Source organism: Suillus clintonianus, assembly GCF_016758775.1.
Source record: "Suillus clintonianus strain FC179 chromosome Unknown DEU56scaffold_35, whole genome shotgun sequence".
Taxonomy (NCBI): domain Eukaryota; kingdom Fungi; phylum Basidiomycota; class Agaricomycetes; order Boletales; family Suillaceae; genus Suillus; species Suillus clintonianus.
The window spans coordinates 71,884-93,825 of NW_024539259.1; the positions used below are offsets into that span (position 1 = coordinate 71,884).

At 50.3% G+C, this 21,942-nt stretch overlaps 2 protein-coding genes across 2 annotated transcripts; both read right to left on the reverse strand.

Annotated features, from left to right (window-relative positions):
* Window positions 1-237: 237 nt before the first annotated feature.
* On the reverse strand, window positions 238-9,733 carry DEU56DRAFT_736818 (uncharacterized protein; the record flags this gene model as incomplete). The annotated part of the gene is made up of 7 exons (XM_041348538.1): window positions 238-1,469; window positions 1,524-1,803; window positions 1,876-3,432; window positions 3,485-6,130; window positions 6,192-6,266; window positions 6,318-9,376; window positions 9,430-9,733. The coding sequence occupies 7 exons, from the start codon at window positions 9,731-9,733 to the stop codon at window positions 238-240; spliced, it is 9,153 nt and encodes a 3,050-aa protein (XP_041208459.1).
* A 1,362-nt stretch (window positions 9,734-11,095) lies between these two features.
* Window positions 11,096-20,789, reverse strand: DEU56DRAFT_945983 (uncharacterized protein). Its single transcript, XM_041359030.1, has 6 exons — window positions 20,306-20,789; window positions 17,195-20,253; window positions 17,066-17,140; window positions 14,353-17,004; window positions 12,389-14,300; window positions 11,096-12,334 (listed from the first exon to the last, which is right to left on the reverse strand). The coding sequence occupies exons 1-6, from the start codon at window positions 20,607-20,609 to the stop codon at window positions 11,103-11,105; spliced, it is 9,234 nt and encodes a 3,077-aa protein (XP_041208460.1). The 5' UTR covers window positions 20,610-20,789; the 3' UTR covers window positions 11,096-11,102.
* Between the last annotated feature and the right edge of the window lie 1,153 nt (window positions 20,790-21,942).

Below are 21,942 nucleotides of genomic sequence, written 5' to 3' on the forward strand. Positions count from 1 at the left end.
GGCAGAATGAGAATCTCCAAGCATTCCGATTGACATGGACGTCTACAAGCAACAAGACCTAATAACGTTTCAGATTCGGCCACGAATTCGACTACAAATACATTTACGAAGAACGTCACAATCTTACATCATTACATCATGATCAAGGCTAGCGTTGATACAGTCACTGTTGGCCAGTACAATCAGTCAGATCCCTGGCAGAAAGGCGCTAAAACTTACGCTAAACAGACCCGGCGCTCAGTCGATAAAATCCTCTTCAGTCAGAATGCGGCCATTGAGCATCTTTCCGAGGTGAGTTGGCAGATAACCTATGCCCTTCCTCCTCATTCCAAACAACTCCTTCAGGGGAGGAAGCTGGGATTGCTTGAACGAGCACGATGCTCTCGCAGAAGGGCGATTCTCCTCGCTGATGAACCCGTCGCTGTTGGCTATCAACTCCTCGTCCCCTAGATCCGGTGCGTTGAGCCCTAAGAAACTGCAAGTGTGGAGATACATCTCGTAACTGGAGAAATAGAGCTGGCCAGCAAAAAGGTTGAGCTGGCAAATCAGCGATTCCGACGATGTCCGCTTCGGTACCGAAGGAACACCGTAGAGGCGAAGGTCATCACACGCCTGCATCGTCTTTGTGGTGCGAGGAGTGTAGACGCACAAGTGAACTACATTGCTTGTGCGGATATGAGGCAGTAGTGTGTCCACTTCGTTCGGGCTCATGACTACCAGCACTCCAACGTTACTGGATACGATCCAATTGACAGGCCGCAGATAATCATCCGCTTTCTGTGCAGCAGAGAGACCCACCGTGCGAGCGAAGTCGTGGGTGACTAAAAGGTTGGGTGCCCACCGGTAACGCTCGTGAAATGCAGCAGTAGTGTTGACAAGGCAGGATAGCGCTGGAATGAATGCAGAAGACCCCTTGGGAACTCGGCCCGTCTTGACGAACCGACGAACGTCCACATGCAGGGCCTGGGCTGCAGGTTCCACCCTGGACGGTCTTTCCACTTGACGTTCTCTCTCGACCTCATGGACTACCTCCCTTTCTTGTTCCTCATCCAGGTTCCTTTCGGTGGCCGATAGATTCAGAAATCCGAGCTCCTCGCACTTCCTTTGAATGTCTGGGTGACAAACATGGGATACCAGTGAAGATCCGCGTGGTGCGTACATATCCTCCAATGAACGCTCCTCTGGCTGCAACCAGGCTATCTTCAAGGTCAAGATTGAAGTACGGGCACGTGAGAATTGAGTCCATGCGAAATGCCGTATTTTGAAATCTGATCCCTGCTGAACCCAGTGCGATGCACGCATCTGAATGTCAAGACAGGTTTCGAGCATTGCCCAGTGCAGGATATCTGCCACATCGATATAGTCGAAGTAAGCTTTCTGGGTCGCCGAACGAATGCTCCGGTCAACTTCAGTCGGAGCAAAGAACATTACTGATTGTCCATTGCCCAGCTTCCGCATTCGCATGCATCCTGTGTCATTGATGATTATCAAACCTGATTTGCATGAACTCTGAATTCACGAACCTTGCGCTAGACGGTCTTTCGTGACTTTGGGGCCAAGCGTGACAGCAGCTCGGAAATTGGAAGGCAGTTTGACATCTGTTCCTCTAGTGTGTGCGTCATCCAGATATATCACGCATTGGTCAAGCTGCTGGGCAAAGGGGGATGACACAAGAGGCTCTACTGTCCCATCCCGGCTGACAACAACAATTTCATCGTCGTCATTCACGAAAACTGCAGCTTGGGCGTCGTGCTTGACTCGAAGCCATGCTTCAGCCAATTGTTGATTTCGCAATTCCAGCATCTGCGCACCCACATCGAGGAGCACGCGGATCTCGGGGGTTTGCGCGACAAGGGCATCGATGAAATCCTGCACATTTTGGCCGGGCGGAATGCATGTGTAGGAGTTATTTTCCGGGCGCAAAAGGAATGCTAGGACTCGGGCATTTGTGCTGCGCTGGTAATCAAGGTCATGCTGCACGATCGAGCTTGGCAGTAGATAACGATTGTCGTTGGTACCGGAAAAGCCAGTTGTAAAATGTCTCTTCTTTTGAGCGAGATCCCACCCGGAGCAAGTGAGCTTATGCGGGAATGCCTTCGCTTCCTTGGGGAAAACTACTCGAGACAAGTAGAAATCAATGACTGCCTTGTTGAATTCGAACAGTTGCTGAAGGTCGTGGAGTTGCTCCGCAGATTTTGTATTGATTCCGCTAAGGTGCCGCAAACTTTCTGGGATGGACTGAATTCCAGCCACCCAGGATTCATACTCGAGGGCGGGATTATCCTGCTTCAGCAGGAGCTCAAAGCACAACATCAGCTGCTGGAGCGTGAGACGTGCATAGTAATATGACAGGCACGTGAGGGTGATAGCCACGTCTGGATGGCCAAACTCTGCCCGCAGCGAGGGCATGTCTTTAGCGCGGAACGGAACGGCTAACATAGTTCGTTTTGGGGGGAGGCCATAATCCACGCGCCAGCGACGTTCTTTGAGGGCATAAACCAAGATTCCACATGCCAGCAGTCCACGCAAGACTAGAAGGCCGGGCCAGATGGTGGTGTGTCTATAGTGTTTCTCCACTAAGTCGATACAAGTTTTGAATATCTTCTCAGTTGTGATGAACTGGCGGACGGCTTCTTTTACGTGGAGAGATGCCTGATCGAAGCTGATATCTTGAAGTGCCCCAATGATGACATCCTCCGCGATCCATTGAACCAAAGCGTCACCTGCTGCCGGGTGTAGAACTCGAACGAAGGGGAACCCTCCATGCTCCCGAGTGCACACTTCTGTATGAGAGGGGAATTCGCTCACAAGCCGAGTGGCGTGCTTTGCGACAAGACTAAGCACTTGTTGTGTGGTCGTCCACCTTTCGGGATGACCTTGGAGCGAATTTTGGAGACCGACAGTGTACACCAGCTGGTAGCGGACGTGGAGAATTTCATCACTTTCGTCCAGGATGTCGCGTGTGTGATCGTCGAGCCACAGCTGAGTCCGCAGCATGTCTTGTGCAGCACCATTCTGAGGGGACAGCTGGCGATCAACAGCCATCAACTGGAACGATAGAATCTGGTCCGGTTGCACGACCAAAATGCCCTTGGTGTCCATGCATTTTTGCATCAAATCACGATACATTTTCACCTGCAATGAGTTGATAGAGGACGTGCGGGAGAATGGGATATAGAAAATGCGCCTCTGCGCAAGGCCGCTTAGACGTTCAACCAGGAGCTGGAACATTTGAGAAGATAACGACTTTAGTACGATTACTCGAACTAGTTTTTGGCCATCGGAAAGTGCGGCTGCTGCGAGGGGAACAATGACATAGGATTTGCCTTCGCCCATGTTCAGCTGGAGAGAAGTATTTCCTCCCGTGGATGGCGACATCATCTCCAGCGCAACCTTCACTTGGACAGACCGTGCCAGGAACTGACCCTCAATCTGAGGACACTATTATCAGTAGTCATTGACGATTGATTTCTTTACAGCATACCTGTATCAAAAGCCAATCAGGGTACACCTCGGGATTAAACCCCTCGCATCCTTCGTTCTCTAATTCCTTGAAGAACTCAACCCAATTCTTGTTGACAGCAAAGACGAGCAGCCTTCGCGAGCGTTGTAGGTGCAAAAGCATCTGCGACAGGTGGACGAGAGTCGTACGCCAAGCCTTCCTCAAACGATTTCCTGATGCAGAGGCCATGCAGGCGAGGAGGAAGTTTGGTGTAACTCGGGGCCACAGCCCAGCATTGAACAAAGCTTTCTCAGCGGCAGAAGCTGGGGAGAGGGCGTGTACGACAGTGGTGAGTGAATCTCGGAATCTCTGGCTATGCAGAGAATGGTGCTCAAGCAGTAATTCAGTAGTGTACACTGTGGGATCCGGCGGGGCAACGAGCTTTTCTTCGGAGAGGGTTGACCTACTCCGGTCTAAATCATTAGCATAGTTCTGGTGGAACTGATTGCTTCCCCGTGCGCGAAAGTCGTCGATCAGCTGTTGCAACCTCGTTGTGACACCGGAATCTGTAGACACCAAATCTCTTCGAGTGGCATTGGGCAGAACTTGGGAAGACCTGAGCGTGCTTATAACAGGCGGATTCCTGTCAAAAAGGTGCAGGGCATCAACAGACGAGGTTGGTGAAGCAACAACCCCAAGATTCGAATTAGGATTATATTGTGAGGGTTGTTTCCGAGGAGGATTGGGAACGTAGAATCGGTTGAGGGTCAATTGCTGGACATCTAAGTGCTCCTTCAAACAATGGTTTGCCCAACAACTACGAAACACTGGACAAAGTTTCTTCGACAATTGCTTGAGATTGAAGTGGCTTGTTTGCAGCGTATCGAGCGTTGGAAGGTCTTCGCACGGCCAAGCAGCGCAAACTTTGCTGAGAATGACTTGCTTCTCAGAGCTACACCTGTCCTCGAAAGCTGCTAAGCGACGCATCCTGAGAGCCTTTTCTTTTTCCCCGGGCCTTGCAGCTAAGTTGCTCTCCTCGCTGATTTTATAACCTTTGATACAAGAACCGATGAGTTTATTCAATTTCGCATTAGAAGGCATAAAGCCATCAGAGATGTCATAGGAGCTGAACTTCGGTGGGCCTGCCAGGCAGCGAATTTCGGGAATTGTGGCGAATGCTAGAAGCGTCGGGACGAGCGCATGCACGTCCAACAAGCTGTACGATACTGAAGCTAGGGTGAACATCAGCTGAAATTTGTCCTTCGTCGTAGCACTACGGCAGCGGTCGTATGCAGAAAGGAAGATGTCAGGAAAATTCGGTTGAATCCATTTTTTGGAGTATCGCAAGCTGAGCGGTTCGTCTATACCATGGACATCCGCCCACTGGGTCAACAAGCTAAGGAGATTCCGTTGCACTGGAAGTCTTCTTGGCCATTGGTGCACCATGAAGGCGGTTTGGCATGCCCTCTCTTCCGAAAATTCGCCGGGAACATCGTGCGAAGCATAGATAACATCTGTGTCGCCGAGCGGAAGCGGGAGAGAGAACTGGTCAGAATAGACAGCCGAGGCACGAATGGACACGCGCTCGAGAAGGTGGTTGGTGAACGGCGGAAGATCAAAGGTAGGATGAAGGTTTGACGACCCCTCTGCGAAAGTAGAAAGTTGGATGCCATAGTCCATGATGGATTTCGCGACTGGATGAAAACCATGGTGCTGTGCAAGGGACGAAAGGCACGACCACGAAACTGTCTGCATTTTCTGAATATGAGCGGGATACCAGACGCGTTTGGTTGACAGTGAACTAATCTCACGCAAGAGATCTGTATCACGAGGGCGAAGCTTTGTAAAGGACAGACAAGCTGCAGAATGCAAGAGATGCAGCGCCTCCTCTGTCCCAGTTCGACCCGTCAGGGGATCAGGGAGACAGTCACTGGTAATAGCGTGGAGGAGCGCCTGATAGAGCTTAGTCGTTAAACCTACGCTCCCAGTGAGACAGCGTAGATCTGTGTCAACCCTGTACAAGTGAAATGTCGCTCGGGGACCTTCAGGAGTGATGGTAACATGGACATGATGACCATTGGTGGAGTATGAAATACGACCGTCTGGGATGATGACAATGCACGGGTGCTCGTCTACAATTTGCGACTTCGGACGCAAGACGAGCTGGTTTTTCAATCCCATCATCGTTCCAGTCGACTGAGTAGTATCGACGACCATGTTGCGCATGTTACGGGACTGCATTTCCCCATCCTCGTTGACGAAAAATTCAAGACCATATCGAGGTAAGTCAACCTTCAGCGAGGAGAAAGTACCGCCTGATGCTTCATCACAGGTGACCATGATACAGTGAGTATCCTCCAGAGGACGCATCTTCTTGGAGATCATGTCCCACGTTAGGCTGCGTATATCAATAAGAGTGGCACCGCTAGCATTCCGGAGCGTCGAGGAGTCCCGCGGAGCAAATCGCAAGACCCAGTTTTCAGTCGAAGACTTCCATGCATTTTCCGCTGGCCGAATCTCTATTTCGCTCGTGCCCAGGTTGAGCCAATGAGTACGGCCTGCTATCAAGGGCGTCGGTAAGTCATGCTCAAATATTTGGCTCGGAATGAGCTGAAGGATAGGTGAGCCTTGTTTGACATGTTTTGCGCGGACGATGAGATCGTTAGAGTCACGGAGGGCGAAAAACACCTTCAGTAGGAAGCGGGTGCATTATTTTAGCTGCTGTGTGATAATAACGAGGGTGACTAACCTGATGGTCACAGAGATTTCCGCGTGTTGCATACTCCATTCCAGGAATACCAGCTGGAATGATGTCCAGAACTTGCTATAATTGACAAGTCAGCGTAACCCAACAAAGTCGTCTTCAAAGACTAACATCACCAAAAATTGATTGGTAGGTAGGATGTTGCACTATCATTGATGGGAGCCTACCCAACTGCTTTCCGTCAACAAGCAAGCATCCGCTTATCAAGTTGAAGTGCACGGCTTGCGGTGATTGAGACCACGAAGGCGCAGTTTGCGACACAAGCCAGCGAGAATTTGGAGCCGGTAGTGCTCTCCAAGCAGTTCCTCGTCTGTAGCTGCCCCAGATCTCTGCCATCGCACAATCGAGGCCCTCCCTGTGGAACTCTGCATATTGACGAACCGCAGTTTCTAATGCGTGACAACATCTCTTGTCCCGTTCTAGCAGTAGCTTTGAATGTTGTGAAAGATTGTCCAGTTGGCTTGGAGTGTTGTCATAAATCATGACCGCACAATACACAAACACTTTGATGTCATCGTCCGACGCCAGAAGCAGTGAAACGTCTCCGTCAACATCAAAAGTGCTTCGACAGGTGACCGCCATATCACGAACGCGCCCTTGCAAATCCCGGCTGACCATCTCGCCGTGGCTGGCTTGCATTTTCTGTGAAAGCTGCATCAACAACTCAAATGTTGCAGCCCGTATCCTCCGAAGGAGTGAATATCCGCGCCTTTTGAGACTCTCTTTCAGTGTCGAGGACAAGGCGCGGCGCACAAGCATGACAATAGTGCTGATCGTGATAACTTCCAACCAATTTTCTTCGACGCTCGCCATCAAATCCTCCAGCTCTCCAAGTAGTGTACGAATGAATAGTGCGCTGTTGAGCTCATCGTGCCAAATAAGGTCGACGACGGACGAAATTGGGCCAACCTGTGAAACAGCTTGCGCTAACAGTATATGGACTTCTTCACGTCGAAAATCAAGCGTCCTCGCATGAAGTTCACGTAGCACGTTCATCCATTGTAATCGTGGTCCACTCCGCAAGGCTCCGAATGCGATGAATTCGTGAATGGTCATGTCATTGTGGCAATCTGCCTGGTGGGCTATGATCTCGTTCGATGTATGGGACGTTCCCGCAATGTACGGCTGCAAAGCACCGTATGGTCCCTTGGGAAGGAGGAAAGTACATAACTTTCTAGAATCGCAGCGCAATAGTACGTCGGTGGTCCATGCACCTGTGGTTGTATCGAAAGGCCGAAATACAAGCCCGTTGTTTACACAGACGGTGTCAGAACCCTTTGTGGGAATGTGAGTGTTGCTGTAATGGGATTTGATGAAAGGTTTGGCGTCCGACGCCAATGTCAGCCTCTGCCTCGGATGGCAATCGCGATAACGCTGCAACGCACGATAGTCCGGCAGTGTCATGAATGCGTGAGTGGGTAAAATTTCGTCTTTGGGAGTGCAAACATCAATGAGGACATGGAATGTCGTAGATCTCCACATGTCGAACGCGACAGGGCATCCTAGCTCAAACACCACCAAAATCGCCTCCTTTTCGCGGGCTGGTAACGGCCACTCGTGAACTGCGATAGTCATCGACTTCATCTCCTTTTCTAGGAGACACTTTTCACAGCGTTTTAGCTTGTGGGTTTCCTTGCCGCGGGTGTTGACGGTATATGTGTGAGATAAACTTTCTGCGCGCGTCTCTAGTTCGGCGTACCTCCCATTGAGGACGTCAAGTTCAGTCAACTTCTTCTTCCGCTCCTCCTGAGCATCTGCTTCGATGGCGAGCTTCAAACTCTGCAGCTCGGATGACTGGCAAAAATACCGCACTGCGAATGACTGCTCGTCGATGGTAGCCGAGAACACCGACGGACAACTAGAGACACAATGGCGAGCTTGAAGGTAGGCGTTAAGATCCTTTAGGCGATCAAGAGCTGAAGGTTTGCAGATTAATAGACACTCCCAAAGGGCCAATGGAATTTCGGGGGGATATTCCGCCAGGAGTGGTATTTGTCCAACAACGATCTTATCGATGGCTACCCAGAGCTCAAAAAGTGTGGTGAGCATGATTGACAAATTCTCTGGGTTTCCACTGTAAGCGCCCAGCGCTCTCGAGGAATATGCAGAGGTGCACGCCTCAATCGAAATGCATGCCGAATCAATGCTCTGAGGAGAAACCCGCGCTACCCAGTCATCGATCCCTGATCTAATGGCAGTCTCGAAGTCTGCGAGGGCAAGAGACGGTTCTGCAGCATGAGCGGCTATTAGGAAGCTCGCTTCAGCGTCAAGGAAATCGTTGATTGACCCGCGCACGTGATGGCTGGGCTTGAAGGGGGGTGGTTCAGGGGACGAATGCTGGTCCTGCAAAGCTTGGCGTATGTACTCTCGGCTTGTGTTCAAGGAAAGATGAGTGTCTCGCAAGACCCGGAGGGTCTCGGGAGTCCAAGGAGGTGAGGCCCGCTGCGCGTCTTGAACAGATTCCCATCTCTCTTCTAGGATACTCCGTACATCACTGGTGACCATACCAACCATCTGGAACAACTCCGGAGGTGCAGAGGGTCCAAGCTTGAAAAGACGACGTGCGATCTTTGCCGACATGAAATGCAGGATATCATTCGACACATCAGAGTCGAGGGCAAGGGTTGTAAACTTTGCCATGGAGAACAGCATGAATGATTTGTAAGTCACTCGTCCGAGAGCACTGCGCTCCAGAGTCGTCTGCAAGGCAACACGAATAACGAGCCAAATTGAAGACCGCCTCCACGGCAATTTCGCGCTGTCCCACAGCACATCATCTCCGATGCGCTTGCGGATGCGAGGAACATCAGCAATGCTCCCGAGGCCACGCAGAATACCGGTCAGGAGTTCCGTGATATAACGAGGATGCGTTGTGTCCCTCTCTTCGACAACAGTGGATTTGGCTTTTTTCCTCGTTGGCGCCGCGTCAAGGACATCTTGATCCATGTGGACGAGAAAATTCGCCAGCTCAGCAGAAAAGGTAGCATCATTGGTAATCGTATCCGGGACTGCGACAGCAGGTCCAGGATATGAACAAATCAGCTTTCCCTTTGCGCCCATCACTGCGGTGGGGTCAGGAGAGACCTCGAATGATTCGAATATGGTCTCGGCTTCGAGTTTTCTCATGACCACCGCAGCGTTTTGTGCCCGAATCATGTATACAAGAACATCTGAAATTTGATACTCAACACGGAAAAATGCAAATGAGATGAAGGTAGCAGACCTTTGTTGTCCATAGCATTGATTTGAGATTCTACTTCCTTTGCAGACATCACACTAAATCTGATTGAATCTTTGAGATTGCGAAGCATTTTCAAGATGCTCGTCCAAAGCAGCGACTCATCAGACGGCAGCTGGTCACTGAAGGCGAGAGCAGCATCAAATACTGCCTGAGATAAGGCCAGTTCATTCTCAAGGGAATGGTCACTCCTTTGCGGCAACTTAAGGGGAAGAAATACGTGATTGATGAGATATTGCAGACTGGATTGATCTGTTGGAAGACGTTTTACTGCCGAATTTTGAGCCATGCGATGGGAATGAGAAGAGTTGGGCACTGACGGTGAAACTTGGCCACTCTGATAAGGAAAACTCCTGGGCGCTCACCCTCACGCCTCATGCCTCAGGGTTGGTTCCACATAAAGCAAGAACCTTTGTGTACAACTTGATATCACAGAAGTTTCACCTAAGGCGTGCCGTGCATTGAGGCTGTACATGTGCGTGTACCGGAAATTTGATCGCGCATTCTTGAAGAATTGATGCAGGCGGCGGCTATCATCTTCCTTTATGCTAGTATTTGGTCTTGCCTAAAGTTGTAGTCGGAGACTAGGTCTGAATGTCGCGGGGAGCTGAGTCGGTGTTGAGTCGGAGTGTCAAAATCAGGACATTCGCCGAAACCTCAGCTTGAATTTGGCTTGAATCTTGCTTGAATTTACAAAGTAGAACGTTCACTATCATTCGAAATCAAGCACTATGCCTTATCGTTCTAGGCCGTCTATCCCGGTGAGATATTATAGGATGCCTCATTGTTGCCCCAACAAATTCCTGTGCGTCCTTCTGAATCGGACAAGAATCGGATCTTATATTTTGCACCCTCTGCTCCGTCAAATGACCTAGCTAGGAAACTTGTTTGGGCGAACTCACACCACTACACGAGTTCATCGGATAAACTCAGGCGAGGACGATGATATCGGGAACCTTTTTGGAGGTCGTGCGTGGACACAAGCCATGCATCAAGTATCACCAGTACTGTTCCCGACGATGAGGAAGAGTGGAGGTTATGATTCAAGGTGATTTTTTCCCTGTACGTCATGTTACATCACAGCTGCTTCCACATCCATCTCAAGCAGCTGGCCTATGAATAAATAAGTCGGGCCAGAGATAAACAATGTTGTAAAAGCGTTTTTGCAACATGCCCGGGACACTTTGATGAAGTCCCTTTACAAGGGTGTGAGGATGTCATTGGGGTGCGACCCTATAGCATGATCGTGCTGGAGTGTATATCGTACAAGTGCTTGCCGCCGCGCGGCTCGTCTTGGATAAATAAATCTGGTCATATATATGCAACATTCGGCGTGTTGAAATTGTCGTGTATTTTGTCTTTCGGAAATCAATGGATCCGTCACGGTGAAAGGGTTCAAGTTGTGTAAAGTTGGGCGTGTGCATTTTCTGCCTTTCAACTGCGCAGCAGAATGAACACTCGGTGGATCAAACCTCCATTATGTCGATTGACCGAGAAACAAGCTATGGCATTTCAAAGCCAAATACAAATATATTGACGGAGTAAGTCATGATATAACAACGATCAAGGCTAGTGTTGATACAGTCACTGTTGGCCAGTACAGTCAGTCAGATCCCTGGCAGAAAGGCGCTAAAACTTACGCTAAACAGACCCGGCGCTCAGTCGATAAAATCCTCTTCAGTCAGAATCCGGCCATTCAGCATCTTTCCGAGGTGAGTCGGCAGATACCCCATGCCTTTCCTCCTCATTCCAAACAACTCCTTCAGTGGAGGAAGCTGGGATTGCTTGAACGAGCACGATGCTCTCGCAGAAGGGCGATTCTCCTCGCTGATGAACCCGTCGCTGTCGGCTATCAAGTGTTCGTCCCCTAGATCCGGTGCGTTGAGCCCTAAGAAACTGCAAGTGCGGAGATACATCTTGTAACTGGAGAAATAGAGCTGGCCAGAAAAAAGGTTGAGCTGGCCAATCAGCGATTCCGATGATGTCCGCTGTGGCGTCGAAGGAACACAGTAGAGGCGAAGGTCATCACACGCCTGCATCGTCTTTGTGGTGCGAGGAGTATAGACGCACAAGTGAACTACATTGCTGGTGCGGATATGAGGCAGCAGTGTGTCCACTTCGTTCGGGCTCATGACTACCAGCACTCCAGAGTTACTGGATACGATCCAATTGACAGGCCGCAGGTAATCATCCGCTTTCTCGATGGAAAAGAGAGTCCCCACAGTACGAGCGAAGTCACGAGTGACTTTAACATCGTGCCCCCATTGATCGCCTTCATGAAATTCAGCAGTAGTGTTGACAAGGCTGGATATCATTGGAATAAATGCGGGGGACCCTGGAGGAATTCGACCGGTCTGGACGAATCGGCGAACGTCCATATGCAAGTCTTGAGCTGCAGGTTTTACTTTGGGCGGTCTTTGAATTTGACGTTCTCTCTCTACCTCGTGGACTACCTCCCTTTCTTGTTCCTCATCCATGCCCCTTGTGTGTCCCGCTTCAACTCCGAGCTCCTTGTACTTCCTTTGAATGTATGGATCGCAAACCTGGGATACCGGTGAGGAACTGCATGGTGCGTACATATCCTCTAATGGACGCTCCTCCGGCTGTAACCAGGCTGTCTTCAGGGCGGGAACCGAAGTAGTGGGGGCGCGCGAAAATTGAGTCCATGCGGAATGTCGTGTCTTAAAATCCGATCCTTGTTGGGCCCAGGGAAATGCACGCATCTGGATATCAATACAGGTTTCGAGCATCGTCCAGTGAAGGATGTCTGCCACATCGACACCATCAGTATCAACTTTCTGGGTCGCCGAACGAATGCTCCGGTCCACCTCCGTCGGAGCGAAGAACATTACTGATTGCCCATTGCCCAGCTTTCGCATTCGCATGCATCCTGTGACATTGGTTATCATCAGAAATATTACACATGAACTCTGTAATCACGAACCTTGCGCCAGGCGGTCTTTTGTGACTTTGGGACCAAGCGTGACAGCAGCTCGGAAATTGGAAGGCAGTTTGACATCCGTTCCCCTAGTGTGCGCGTCATCCAGATATATCAAGCACTGGTCAAGCTGCTGGGCAAAGGGGGATGACACAAGAGGCTCTACTGTCCCATCCCTACCGACAACCACAAGTTCATCATCGTCATTCACAAAGACTGCAGCTTGGGCGTCGTCCTTGACTCGAAGCCATGCTTCAGCCAATTCTTGGTTCCTCAATTCCAGCATCTGCGCTCCCACGTCGAGGAGCACGCGAACCTCGGGGGTCTGTGCGATCAAGGTATTGATGAATTGTTTCGCATTTTGGCCGGGTGGTATGCATGTGTAGCAATTATTCTCCGGGCGCAGAAGGAATGTCAGGACTCGGGCATTCGTGCTGCGTTGGTAGTCGAGGTCGTGCTGCACAATCGAACTTGGTAGCAAATAGCGATTGTCGTTTGTTCCAGAAAAGCCGGTTGTAACATGTCCCTTCTCTTGGGCGAGATCCCACCCGGAGCAGGTGAGTTTATTGGGGAATCCCTTGGCTTCCTTGGGAAAAACCACTCGAGACAAATAGAAATCTATGACTTTCTTGTTGAATTCGAACAGTTGCTGAAGGTCACGGAGCTCCTCTGCGGATTCCGTATTAATTCCGCTAAGGTGACGCAGACTTTTTGGGACGGACTGAAGTCCAAGCACCCATGATTCATATTCGAGGGCGGGATTATCCTGCTTCAACAGGAGCTCAAAGCACAACATCAGCTGCTGGAGCGTGAGACCGCCATAATAGTATGACAGGCACGTAAGAGTGACAGCAACGTCTGGATGGCCAAACTCTGCCCGCAGCGAGGGCATATCTTTGGCACGGAAGGGAACGGCTAACATAGTTCGCTTTGGAGCGAGGCCATAGTCCACGCGCCAGCGACGTTCTTTGAGGGCGTACACCAATATACCACATGCCAGCAATCCACGCAGAACCAAGAGGCCGGGCCAGACGGTGGTGTGTCTATAGCGCTTCTCCACTAAGCTGATGCAAGTGTTGGATATCTTCTCAATCGCGATGAACTTGAGGACGGCCTGCTTCACGCGGAAAGATGCTTGGTCGAAGCTGATGTTTTCAAGCGCCCCGCTGATGACATCCTCCGCGATCCATTGAACCAATGCTTCGCCTGCTGTCGGGTGGAGAACTCGAACGAAGGGGAACATTCCATGTTCACGAGTAGATACTTCTGAGTAGTAAGAGGGAAATTCGTTCATGAACCTGGTGGTATGCTTTGCGACAAGACCCAACACTTGTTGCGTCGTTGTCCACCTTTCGGGATGTCCTTGAAGCGACCTTTGGAGACCGACAGTGTACACCAGCTGATAGCGGACGTGCAGAATTTCATCGCTTTCATCCAGGATGTCGCGTGTGTGACTGTCGAGCCACAGCTGAGTCCTCAACATATCTTCAGCAGCTTCAGTCTCAAGGGACAGCTGACGGTCAATAACCATCAATTGAAATGATAGAATATGGTCCGGTTGCACGACCAAAATGCCCTTGGTGTCCATGCATTCTTGCATCAGGTCACGATATATTTTCACCTTCGATGAGTTGATGGAGAGTGCGCGTGAGAATGGAATGTAGAAAATGCGCCTCTGCGCAAGGCCGCTTAGACGTTCAACCAGAAGCTGGAACATTTGCGCAGACAATGACTTCAGCACAATGACTCGAACCAGTTTGTGGCCATCAGAAAGTGCGGCTGCTGCGAGGGGAACAATCACGTAGGATTTGCCTTCGCCCATGTTCAGCTGGAGAGAAGTATTTCGTCCTGTGGATGGCGACATCATCTCCCGCGCAACCTTGACCTGGACAGGCCGTGCCAAGAACTGACTTTCAATCTGAGGATGTCATTATCAGTGACCATTAGCGATGTATGTATTCACAACGTACCTGTATTAGAAGCCAGTCAGGGTACAGCTCTGGATCGAACCCCTCACATTCTTCGCTCTCCAATTCCTTGAAAAACTCGACCCAGTTTTTGTTTGCGGCAAAGACCAACAGTCTTCGCGAGTGTTGCAATTGCAAAAGAATCTGCGACAGGTGGACAAGAGTCGTACGCCAAGCCTTCCTCAAAGAATATCCTGCTGCAGACCCCATGCGAGTGAAGAGGAAGTTCGGTGAAACTCGGGGCCATAATCCAGCGTTGTATAACGTGTGCTCGGCAGCAGAAGCAGGGGAGAGGGCGTGCATGATAGTCGCAAGTGAATCTTGAAATTTCGAGATATGAAGATAATGGTACTCAAGTAGTACTTCCATCGTGTACGGCGCAGAATCTGGTTGGGCGACAATATTTTCTTCGCAGTAGATTTTCCTGCTCTTCCCCAGATCATCGGCGTATTTGCAGCGAAACTTGTCATTTCCTCGGGCGCGAAAGTCGTTGATCAGCTGTTGCAACCTCGCTGTGACTCGGTAGTCTGGAGGTAGCTCTCTCCGATTGGAATCGGGCAGAACCTGGGAAGACCCGGACATGTTTATCACAGGCGGATCTCTACTATCGAACAGGTACTGGGCATCAACGGACGAGGCCGGAGATGCAACGGACAAGTCTTCGGGGTGGGAATCAAGATTGTATCGAGAGGGTAATTTCGAAGGAGGATTGGGAGTGTAAAACCGGTTGAGGGTCCCCTGCAGGACATCCAGATGGAGCTTGAGACAACGGTTTCGCCAACAGCTGCGAAATACAGGGGAAAGTTTCGCCGACAGTTCATTGAGATTGTAACACTTCGCTTGCCGCTTCTTTAGTGCCGGAGGATCTTCGCACGGCCAAGCATCCCGAACTTTGCTGAGAATGACTTGTTTTTGAGAATCGCACTCCTCTTCGAAAGCTGAAAAACGACGCTGCCCAAGAGCTTTTTCATCTTCCCCAAGCATTGCAGCTAGGTATCTCTCCTGGCTGGCTTCGTAATCTATGGAGCACGAACTGATGATATTGTTCAATATCTTATCGGACAGCATGAAACCATCCGAGAGATCATAAGACTCGGCGAACTTTGGTGGGCCTGCCAGGCTGCGAATTTCGGGAATTGTGACGAAGGCTAGGAGTGTTGCGACGAGTGAATGGTCCTCCAACAAGCTGTATGACACCGAAGCCAGGGTGAACACAAGCTGAAATGTGTCTTTCTTTGAGGCCCTCCGACAGCGGTCGTACGCAGAAAGTAAGATGCTGGGAAACGTAGGCTGAAGCCAGTCTTTGGAGTATCGCAAGCTAAGTGACTCGCTTATGCCCTGGACATCTCCCCACTGAGTCAATAAACTAAGAAGATTCCGCTGCACTGGAAGTCTGCTTGGCCACTGAAGCACCATGAAGGCGGTTTTGAATGCCCTCTCCTCCGCAAATTTGTCCGGAACATCACGTGAAGCATAGATGACATCAATGTCACCGAGCGAAAGTGGAAGAGAGAATTGGTCGGGATAGACCGCCGAGGCACGAACGGACGCACGTTCGAGAAGGTGGTAGGTGAATGGCGGAAGCTCGCAGGTGGAACGAAGGTTGGAAGACCCTTCTGAGAAAGTCGAAAGCTGCATGCCGTAGTCCATGATAGATTTCGCAGCTGGATGAAAACCATGGTGCTGCGCGAGGGGAGAAAGGCACGACCACGAAACTGTCTGCATCTTCTGAAGATGAGTGGGATACCAGACACGCCTAGTTGACAACGAACTGATCTCGCGCAAAAGATCTGTGTCGCGAGGGCGGAGCTTCATGAAAGACCGGCAAGCTGCAGAGTGCAAGAGATGCAACGCCTCCTCTGTCCCTGTTCGACGCGTTAACGGATCAGGGAGACACCCGCTGGTCACAGCATGGAGGAGTGCCTGATAAAGTTTACTTGTCAGACCCACGTTCCCAGTGAGACAGCGTAGATCTGTATCAACCCTGTACACGTGGAACATCACTCGGGAGCCTTCAGGAGCGATGGTAACCTCGACGTGATGACCATTAGCGGAGTATGAGATACGACCATCTGGGATGATAACGGTGCGCGGATGCTCATCTGCAATTTTTGACTTCGGACGCAAGACGAGCTGGTTTTGTAGTCCCAACATCGTGCCAGTAGACTGAATGGCGTCGACGACCATGTTGCGCATGTTACGGGACTGCAGTTCTCTATCCTCGTCGATGAAGAATTCGAGGCCATATCGAGGTAAATCAACTTTCAACAAGGGAGTACTACCGGATGCTATGTTGCATGTGACCATCATGAGGCGTGCATCCTCCAGAGGACGCATCTTCTTCGAGATCATGTCCCATGTTTGGCTGCGTATGTCAATAAGGGTAGCACCGCTGGCATTCTGCGCCGTCGAAGAGCCTAAAACAGCAAATTGCAAGACCCAATTTCCAGGCGAAAACTTCCATGCATTTTCTGTTGGGCGAATCTCAATCTCACTTGTGCATAGATTGAGCCAATGAGTATGGCCCGCTATCAAGGTTGTCGGTAGGTCATCCACAAACTTGTGGCTCGGAATGAGCTGGAGGACAGGTGAGTCCCGTTCAATATGCTTTGCACGGATGATGAGATCGTTTGAGTCACGGAGAGCGAAAGACACCTTCAGGAACACGAGAGTGCATTACTTTAGCTGCAGAACGATGAAAACAGGGGTGACTTACCTGATGGTCACAGAGATTTCCGCGCGTCGCGTACTCCATTCCAGGAATATCAGCTGGAACAATGTCAAGAATTTGCTGTAGGTTGATAGGTGAGCGGTACCAGCAAAGTCACAACTTTTAAAGACTCACATCGCCGAAAATCGATCGGTACGTGGGATGTTGCACAATCTTTGAAGGGAGCCTACCCAGCTGCGTCCCGCCGACAAGCAAGCATCCACTTATCAAATTGAAATGCACGTCTTGTGGTGATTGCGAACTTGAAGGTGCAGTCTGCGCCACAAGCCAGCGAGAATTCGGAGCCGGCAGTGCCCTCCAAGGAGTTCCTGGTCGGTAGCTGCCCCATATCACTGCCATAGCGCAATCAAGACCCTCCTTGTGCAACTCTGCGTATTGACGAATAGCGGGTTCTAATGTGTGACAGCATCTCATGTCCCGCTCCAGCAGTAGCTTAGAATGTTGGGGAAGATCGCACAGTTGGCTTGGAGTGTTGTCATAGACCATGACCGCACAGTATGCAAATATCTTGATGTCATCGTTCGACGTCAGGAGCAGTGAAGTATCTCCGTCGACATCGAAGGTGCTTCGACAGGTGACTGCCATATCGCGAACGCGCCCTTGTAGTTCTCGGCTGACCGTCTCGTCATTGCTAGCTTGCATTTTCCCTGATAGCTGCGTCAGCAACATAAATGTCGCAGTTCGTATTCTTCGAAGGAGTGAATATCCGCGACTTTTGATGCTTTCTTCCTGGGTCGAGGACAAGACATGGCACACGAGCATGATGATGGTGCTGATCGTGACACATTCCAGCCAATTTCTTTCAACGCTCGCCATCAAATCCTCCAGCTCTCCAAGTAATGTACTCAGGAAGGGCACGCTTCTCAGCTCCTCGTGCCAAACAAGGTCGTCGTCGGACGAAAATGGGCCGACCTGTGAGACAGTTTGCGCTAACAGTATATGGACTTCCTCACGTCGAAAATTGAGTGTCCTCGCTCGGAGCTCTCGTAGCACATTCATCCACTGTAGATGGGGTCCACTCCGCAAGGCTCCGAATGCGAGGAACTCGTGGATAGTCATGTCCTTGTGACAATCTGCCTGATTGGCTATGACCTCGTTTGATGTATGCGATGTTCCTGCAACGTACGACTGCAAAGCATTGTATGGTCCCTTGGGAAGGAGGAAAGTGCAGAGCTTGCTAGCATTGCAACGCAGCAGCACGTCTGCCGCCCATGCACCTGTGATTGTATCGAAAGGCCGAAATTTGAGTCCATTGTTAACGCAGACGCTGTCAACATCCTCCGTGGGAATGCGAGTGTTACTATAATGACATTTGGTAAAGGGTTTGGCATCCGACGCCAAAGTCAGCCTCTGTCTTGAATGACACGTGCGATATTGCTGCAAGGCATCATATTTCGGCAGTGTCATGAAGGGGTGGGTGCGCGGTGTCTTTTCTGGAGCGCAGATATCAACGAAGATATGGAATGTCATACATCTCCACATGTCGAACGCAATTGGGCACGCTAGCTCAAATACGACTAAGATCGCCTCCTGTTCACGCTCTGGTAGCGGCCACTCGTGAACTGCAATCGTAATGGATCGCATCTCCTTCTCCACGCGACATAATTGACATTGGTGTTTCTTGTGGTATTCCCAGCCGCGGGAGTTAACACCGTATTCGTGCGATAAGCGTGCTTCGCGCTTCTCCAAGTCACTGTACCTCTTGTTGAGGGTCCGAAGCTCAGTCAACTTCTTGGTCCGCTGTTTCTGACCATCTGCTTCGATGCGAGCCTTCAAACTCTGCAGCTTTGGTGACCGGCAAAAATATCGCGCCGCGAACGACTTGCTATCGTTGGTAAACGAGAACGCCGACAGACAGCTGGAAGCCTGGCAGTGACGAGCTTTCAGGTAGGTGTGCAATTTCTTGTAACGATCAAGGGTAGAAGCTTTGCGGATTAAAAGACACTCCCAGAGGACCAATGGAATTTCAGGGGAGTATTCTGCCAGGAGTGGGATTTGGCGAACAGCGAGCTTATCGATGGCCACCCAGAGCTCGAAAAGTGTGAGAAGCATGATCGACAAATTCTCTGGGTTTCCACTGTAAGCCTTCAACGCTTTCGAGGAGTACGCAGAAGCGCACGCCTCAATCGAGACGCATTTGGCATCGATGTTCTGATAAGACACACATGCTACCCAGTCGTCAATCCCTGACCCAATGGCAGTCTCGAAGTCTGCGAGGGCAAGAGACGGTTCTGCATCATGAGCGGCTATCAGGAAGCTCGCATCAGCGTCAAGGAAATCGTCGATTGACCCGCGCACGTGATGGCTGGGGTTGAATGGGGGTGGTTTAGGGGACGAATGCTGGTTCTGTAAAGCTTGGTGTATGTACTCTCGGCTTGTGTTCAAGGAAAGATGGGTGTCTCGCAAGACCCGGAGGTTCTGGGGGGCCCAAGGAGGCGAGGCCCGCTGCGCGTATTGAACTGATGTCCATCTTTCCTCCATGAGACTCCTTACATCCCTGGTGACAATGCTGGCTATCTGCGATAACTCCGGAGAAGCTGAGGATCCAAGCTTGAAAAGACGGCGTGCAATCTTTGTTGACGTGAAATGTAAGATGTCGTTTGAAAAGCCATGTTCAACGACGAGGGTCGTGAGCCTCGCCATGAAGAACAACATGAACGATTTATATGTCGTTCGTCCGAGAGCACTGCGCTCCAGAGTCGTCTGTAAGGCAACGCGAATGACAAGCCAAAGTGGAGACCGCCTCCACGGCAATTTCGCGCTGTCCCACAGCACATCATCTCCGATGCGCTTGCGGATGCGGGGAACATCAGCAATGCTCCCGAGGCCACGCAGTATACCGGTCAGGAGTTCTGTGATGTAACGAGGATGTGTTGTGTCCCTCTCTTCGACAACAGTGGATCTGGCTTTTTTCCTCGTTGGCGCCGCGTCAAGGACATCTTGATCCATGTGGACGAGAAAATTCGCCAGCTCAGCAGAAAAGGTAGCATCATTGGTAATCGTATCTGGGACTGCGATAGCAGGTCCAGGATATGAACAGATCAGCTTTCCCTTTGCGCCCATCACTGCGGTGGGGTCAGGAGAGACCTCGAATGATTCGAATATGGTCTCGGATTCGAGCCTTCTCATGACCACCGCAGCGTTTTGCGCCCGAATCATATACACAAGGACATCTGAAATTTGATACTTAACACTAAAAATGCAAATGAGATGAACGTAGCAGACCTTTGTTGTCCATAGCATTGATCTGAGATTCAATTTCCTTTGCAGACATCACGTTAAATCTGATTGAATCTTTGAGATTGCGAAGCATTTTCAAGGTGCTCGTCCAAAGCAGAAACTCATTGGACGGCAGCTGGTCACTAAAGGCGAGAGCAGCATCAAATACTGCCTGAGATAAAGCAAGGTCGTTATCAAGGGAATGGTCACTCCCTTGCGGCAGCTTGAGAGGAAGAAACACATGATTGACTATATAGCCCAGACTTGATTGATCTGTTGAAAGACGTTTCGCTGTTGAGTATTGAGCCATGTTGATGGGATCAATGGGATGAGAGAAGAGCACTGATGGTGAAATTTGGCCGCTGATAAGGAAAACTCCTAGGCGCTCAGATCGGTTGAAGCCGCACAAAGTGAGATCATTTGTGTACAAGATATCACAGAAGTTTCACTGATGACTCGAGTTCCATTGATATCAGCCTCGAGGGTCACGTACACATTCGTGTACTAGAAGTTCCGTTCATGCACAGGGACGACTATCATTAGTATCTGGTCTGCCTACCGGAGACTAGGTCTGACTCCTAATACGAAGGACTATCTTGGCTTGATAAGGTCTGAATAGGGGAGACTAGCTATATAAGTCTTGGACTTCCAGGGCACGTCACGGTGGAGTCTACTCACAAATTCTGCATGGCCAACGCCGCTTTGTATCACTTGAAGTTGCATCACCGACTCGCTCACACGTTAGTGGGGGAGGCCTGAGGTTCTGTCGACCACAAACATTTTCGCTTGCTAAATTGATCGTTGAGCGATGGTGAATGGGTAGAAAGTCACGGGTCGCGGGAGCCTGCTAATTGTCGGAGTGTCAAAATTAGATCACTTCAGGCTTGCGCCAGCTGCCTCACCTTTATCCGAACCTCCTTCATGAACCGCAGTACGGTAAGAGCTATCATTGGAAATCAAGCACTACACATTATCGTTCTAGGCTGCCTACCCTGAGATATTATAGGATGCCTCGTTGTTGCCCCCCAAAAATTTCCTGTGTGTCTTTCTGCACCGGATCTTGCGCATAAATTTCATTTGCGCCATCTGCTCCGCCAAATAGTGACCTGGCTGGGACTCCCGATATGCACGAAAACTTGTTTGGTTGTCACTCGGGGCGTTACATCACTTCACATATTCATCGGATAAAGCTGGTGACAATTACTTTTTTCCGTGATGCATGAAGTCTTGGATGACTGATTAGCGGCTCGACATTGTCAGACGACGTTCGGAAGGGACTGTTCCCCGCCACGTATACAGAAACCATTTCATCGTAATCGTTTTCTTATAAAGGCTCGATGCAGTCACTTGCGCCCTGCATCGTGCTACCTTGAGCGAGGGTAGCGAGGACAATATCTGGAACCTTTGTGGAGGTCATGTCATGGACGTAAACTATGCATCAAGTATCACTAACACTGTTCCTGACGATACGAAAGAGTGGAGGTTGGCGACAGCGAAAACCAATTGGAAGTCGTGTGGCGCAACTCCACAACTCCATCCCGATCTCAAGCAGCCGACCTATCTCTGATATCGACTTTGAAATACAGTGCGTTCCTCAGTTTCTTCTGCCACCTCGACCGACTAGCACAATTGCTCCCCCGCTA

What these genes read in the sequence shown, in the direction of transcription:
- DEU56DRAFT_945983 (XM_041359030.1), bottom strand. Translation starts at nt 20,609, where the DNA reads ATGGCTCAATACTCAACAGCGAAACGTCTTTCAACAGATCAATCAAGT. An exon ending in CAATGCTATGGACAACAAAG is followed by an intron (nt 20,254 to 20,305) that starts GTCTGCTACGTT and finishes ATCAAATTTCAG; the next exon opens with ATGTCCTTGTGTATATGATT. An exon ending in CTGACTGGCTTCTAATACAG is followed by an intron (nt 14,301 to 14,352) that starts GTACGTTGTGAA and finishes TGACATCCTCAG; the next exon opens with ATTGAAAGTCAGTTCTTGGC.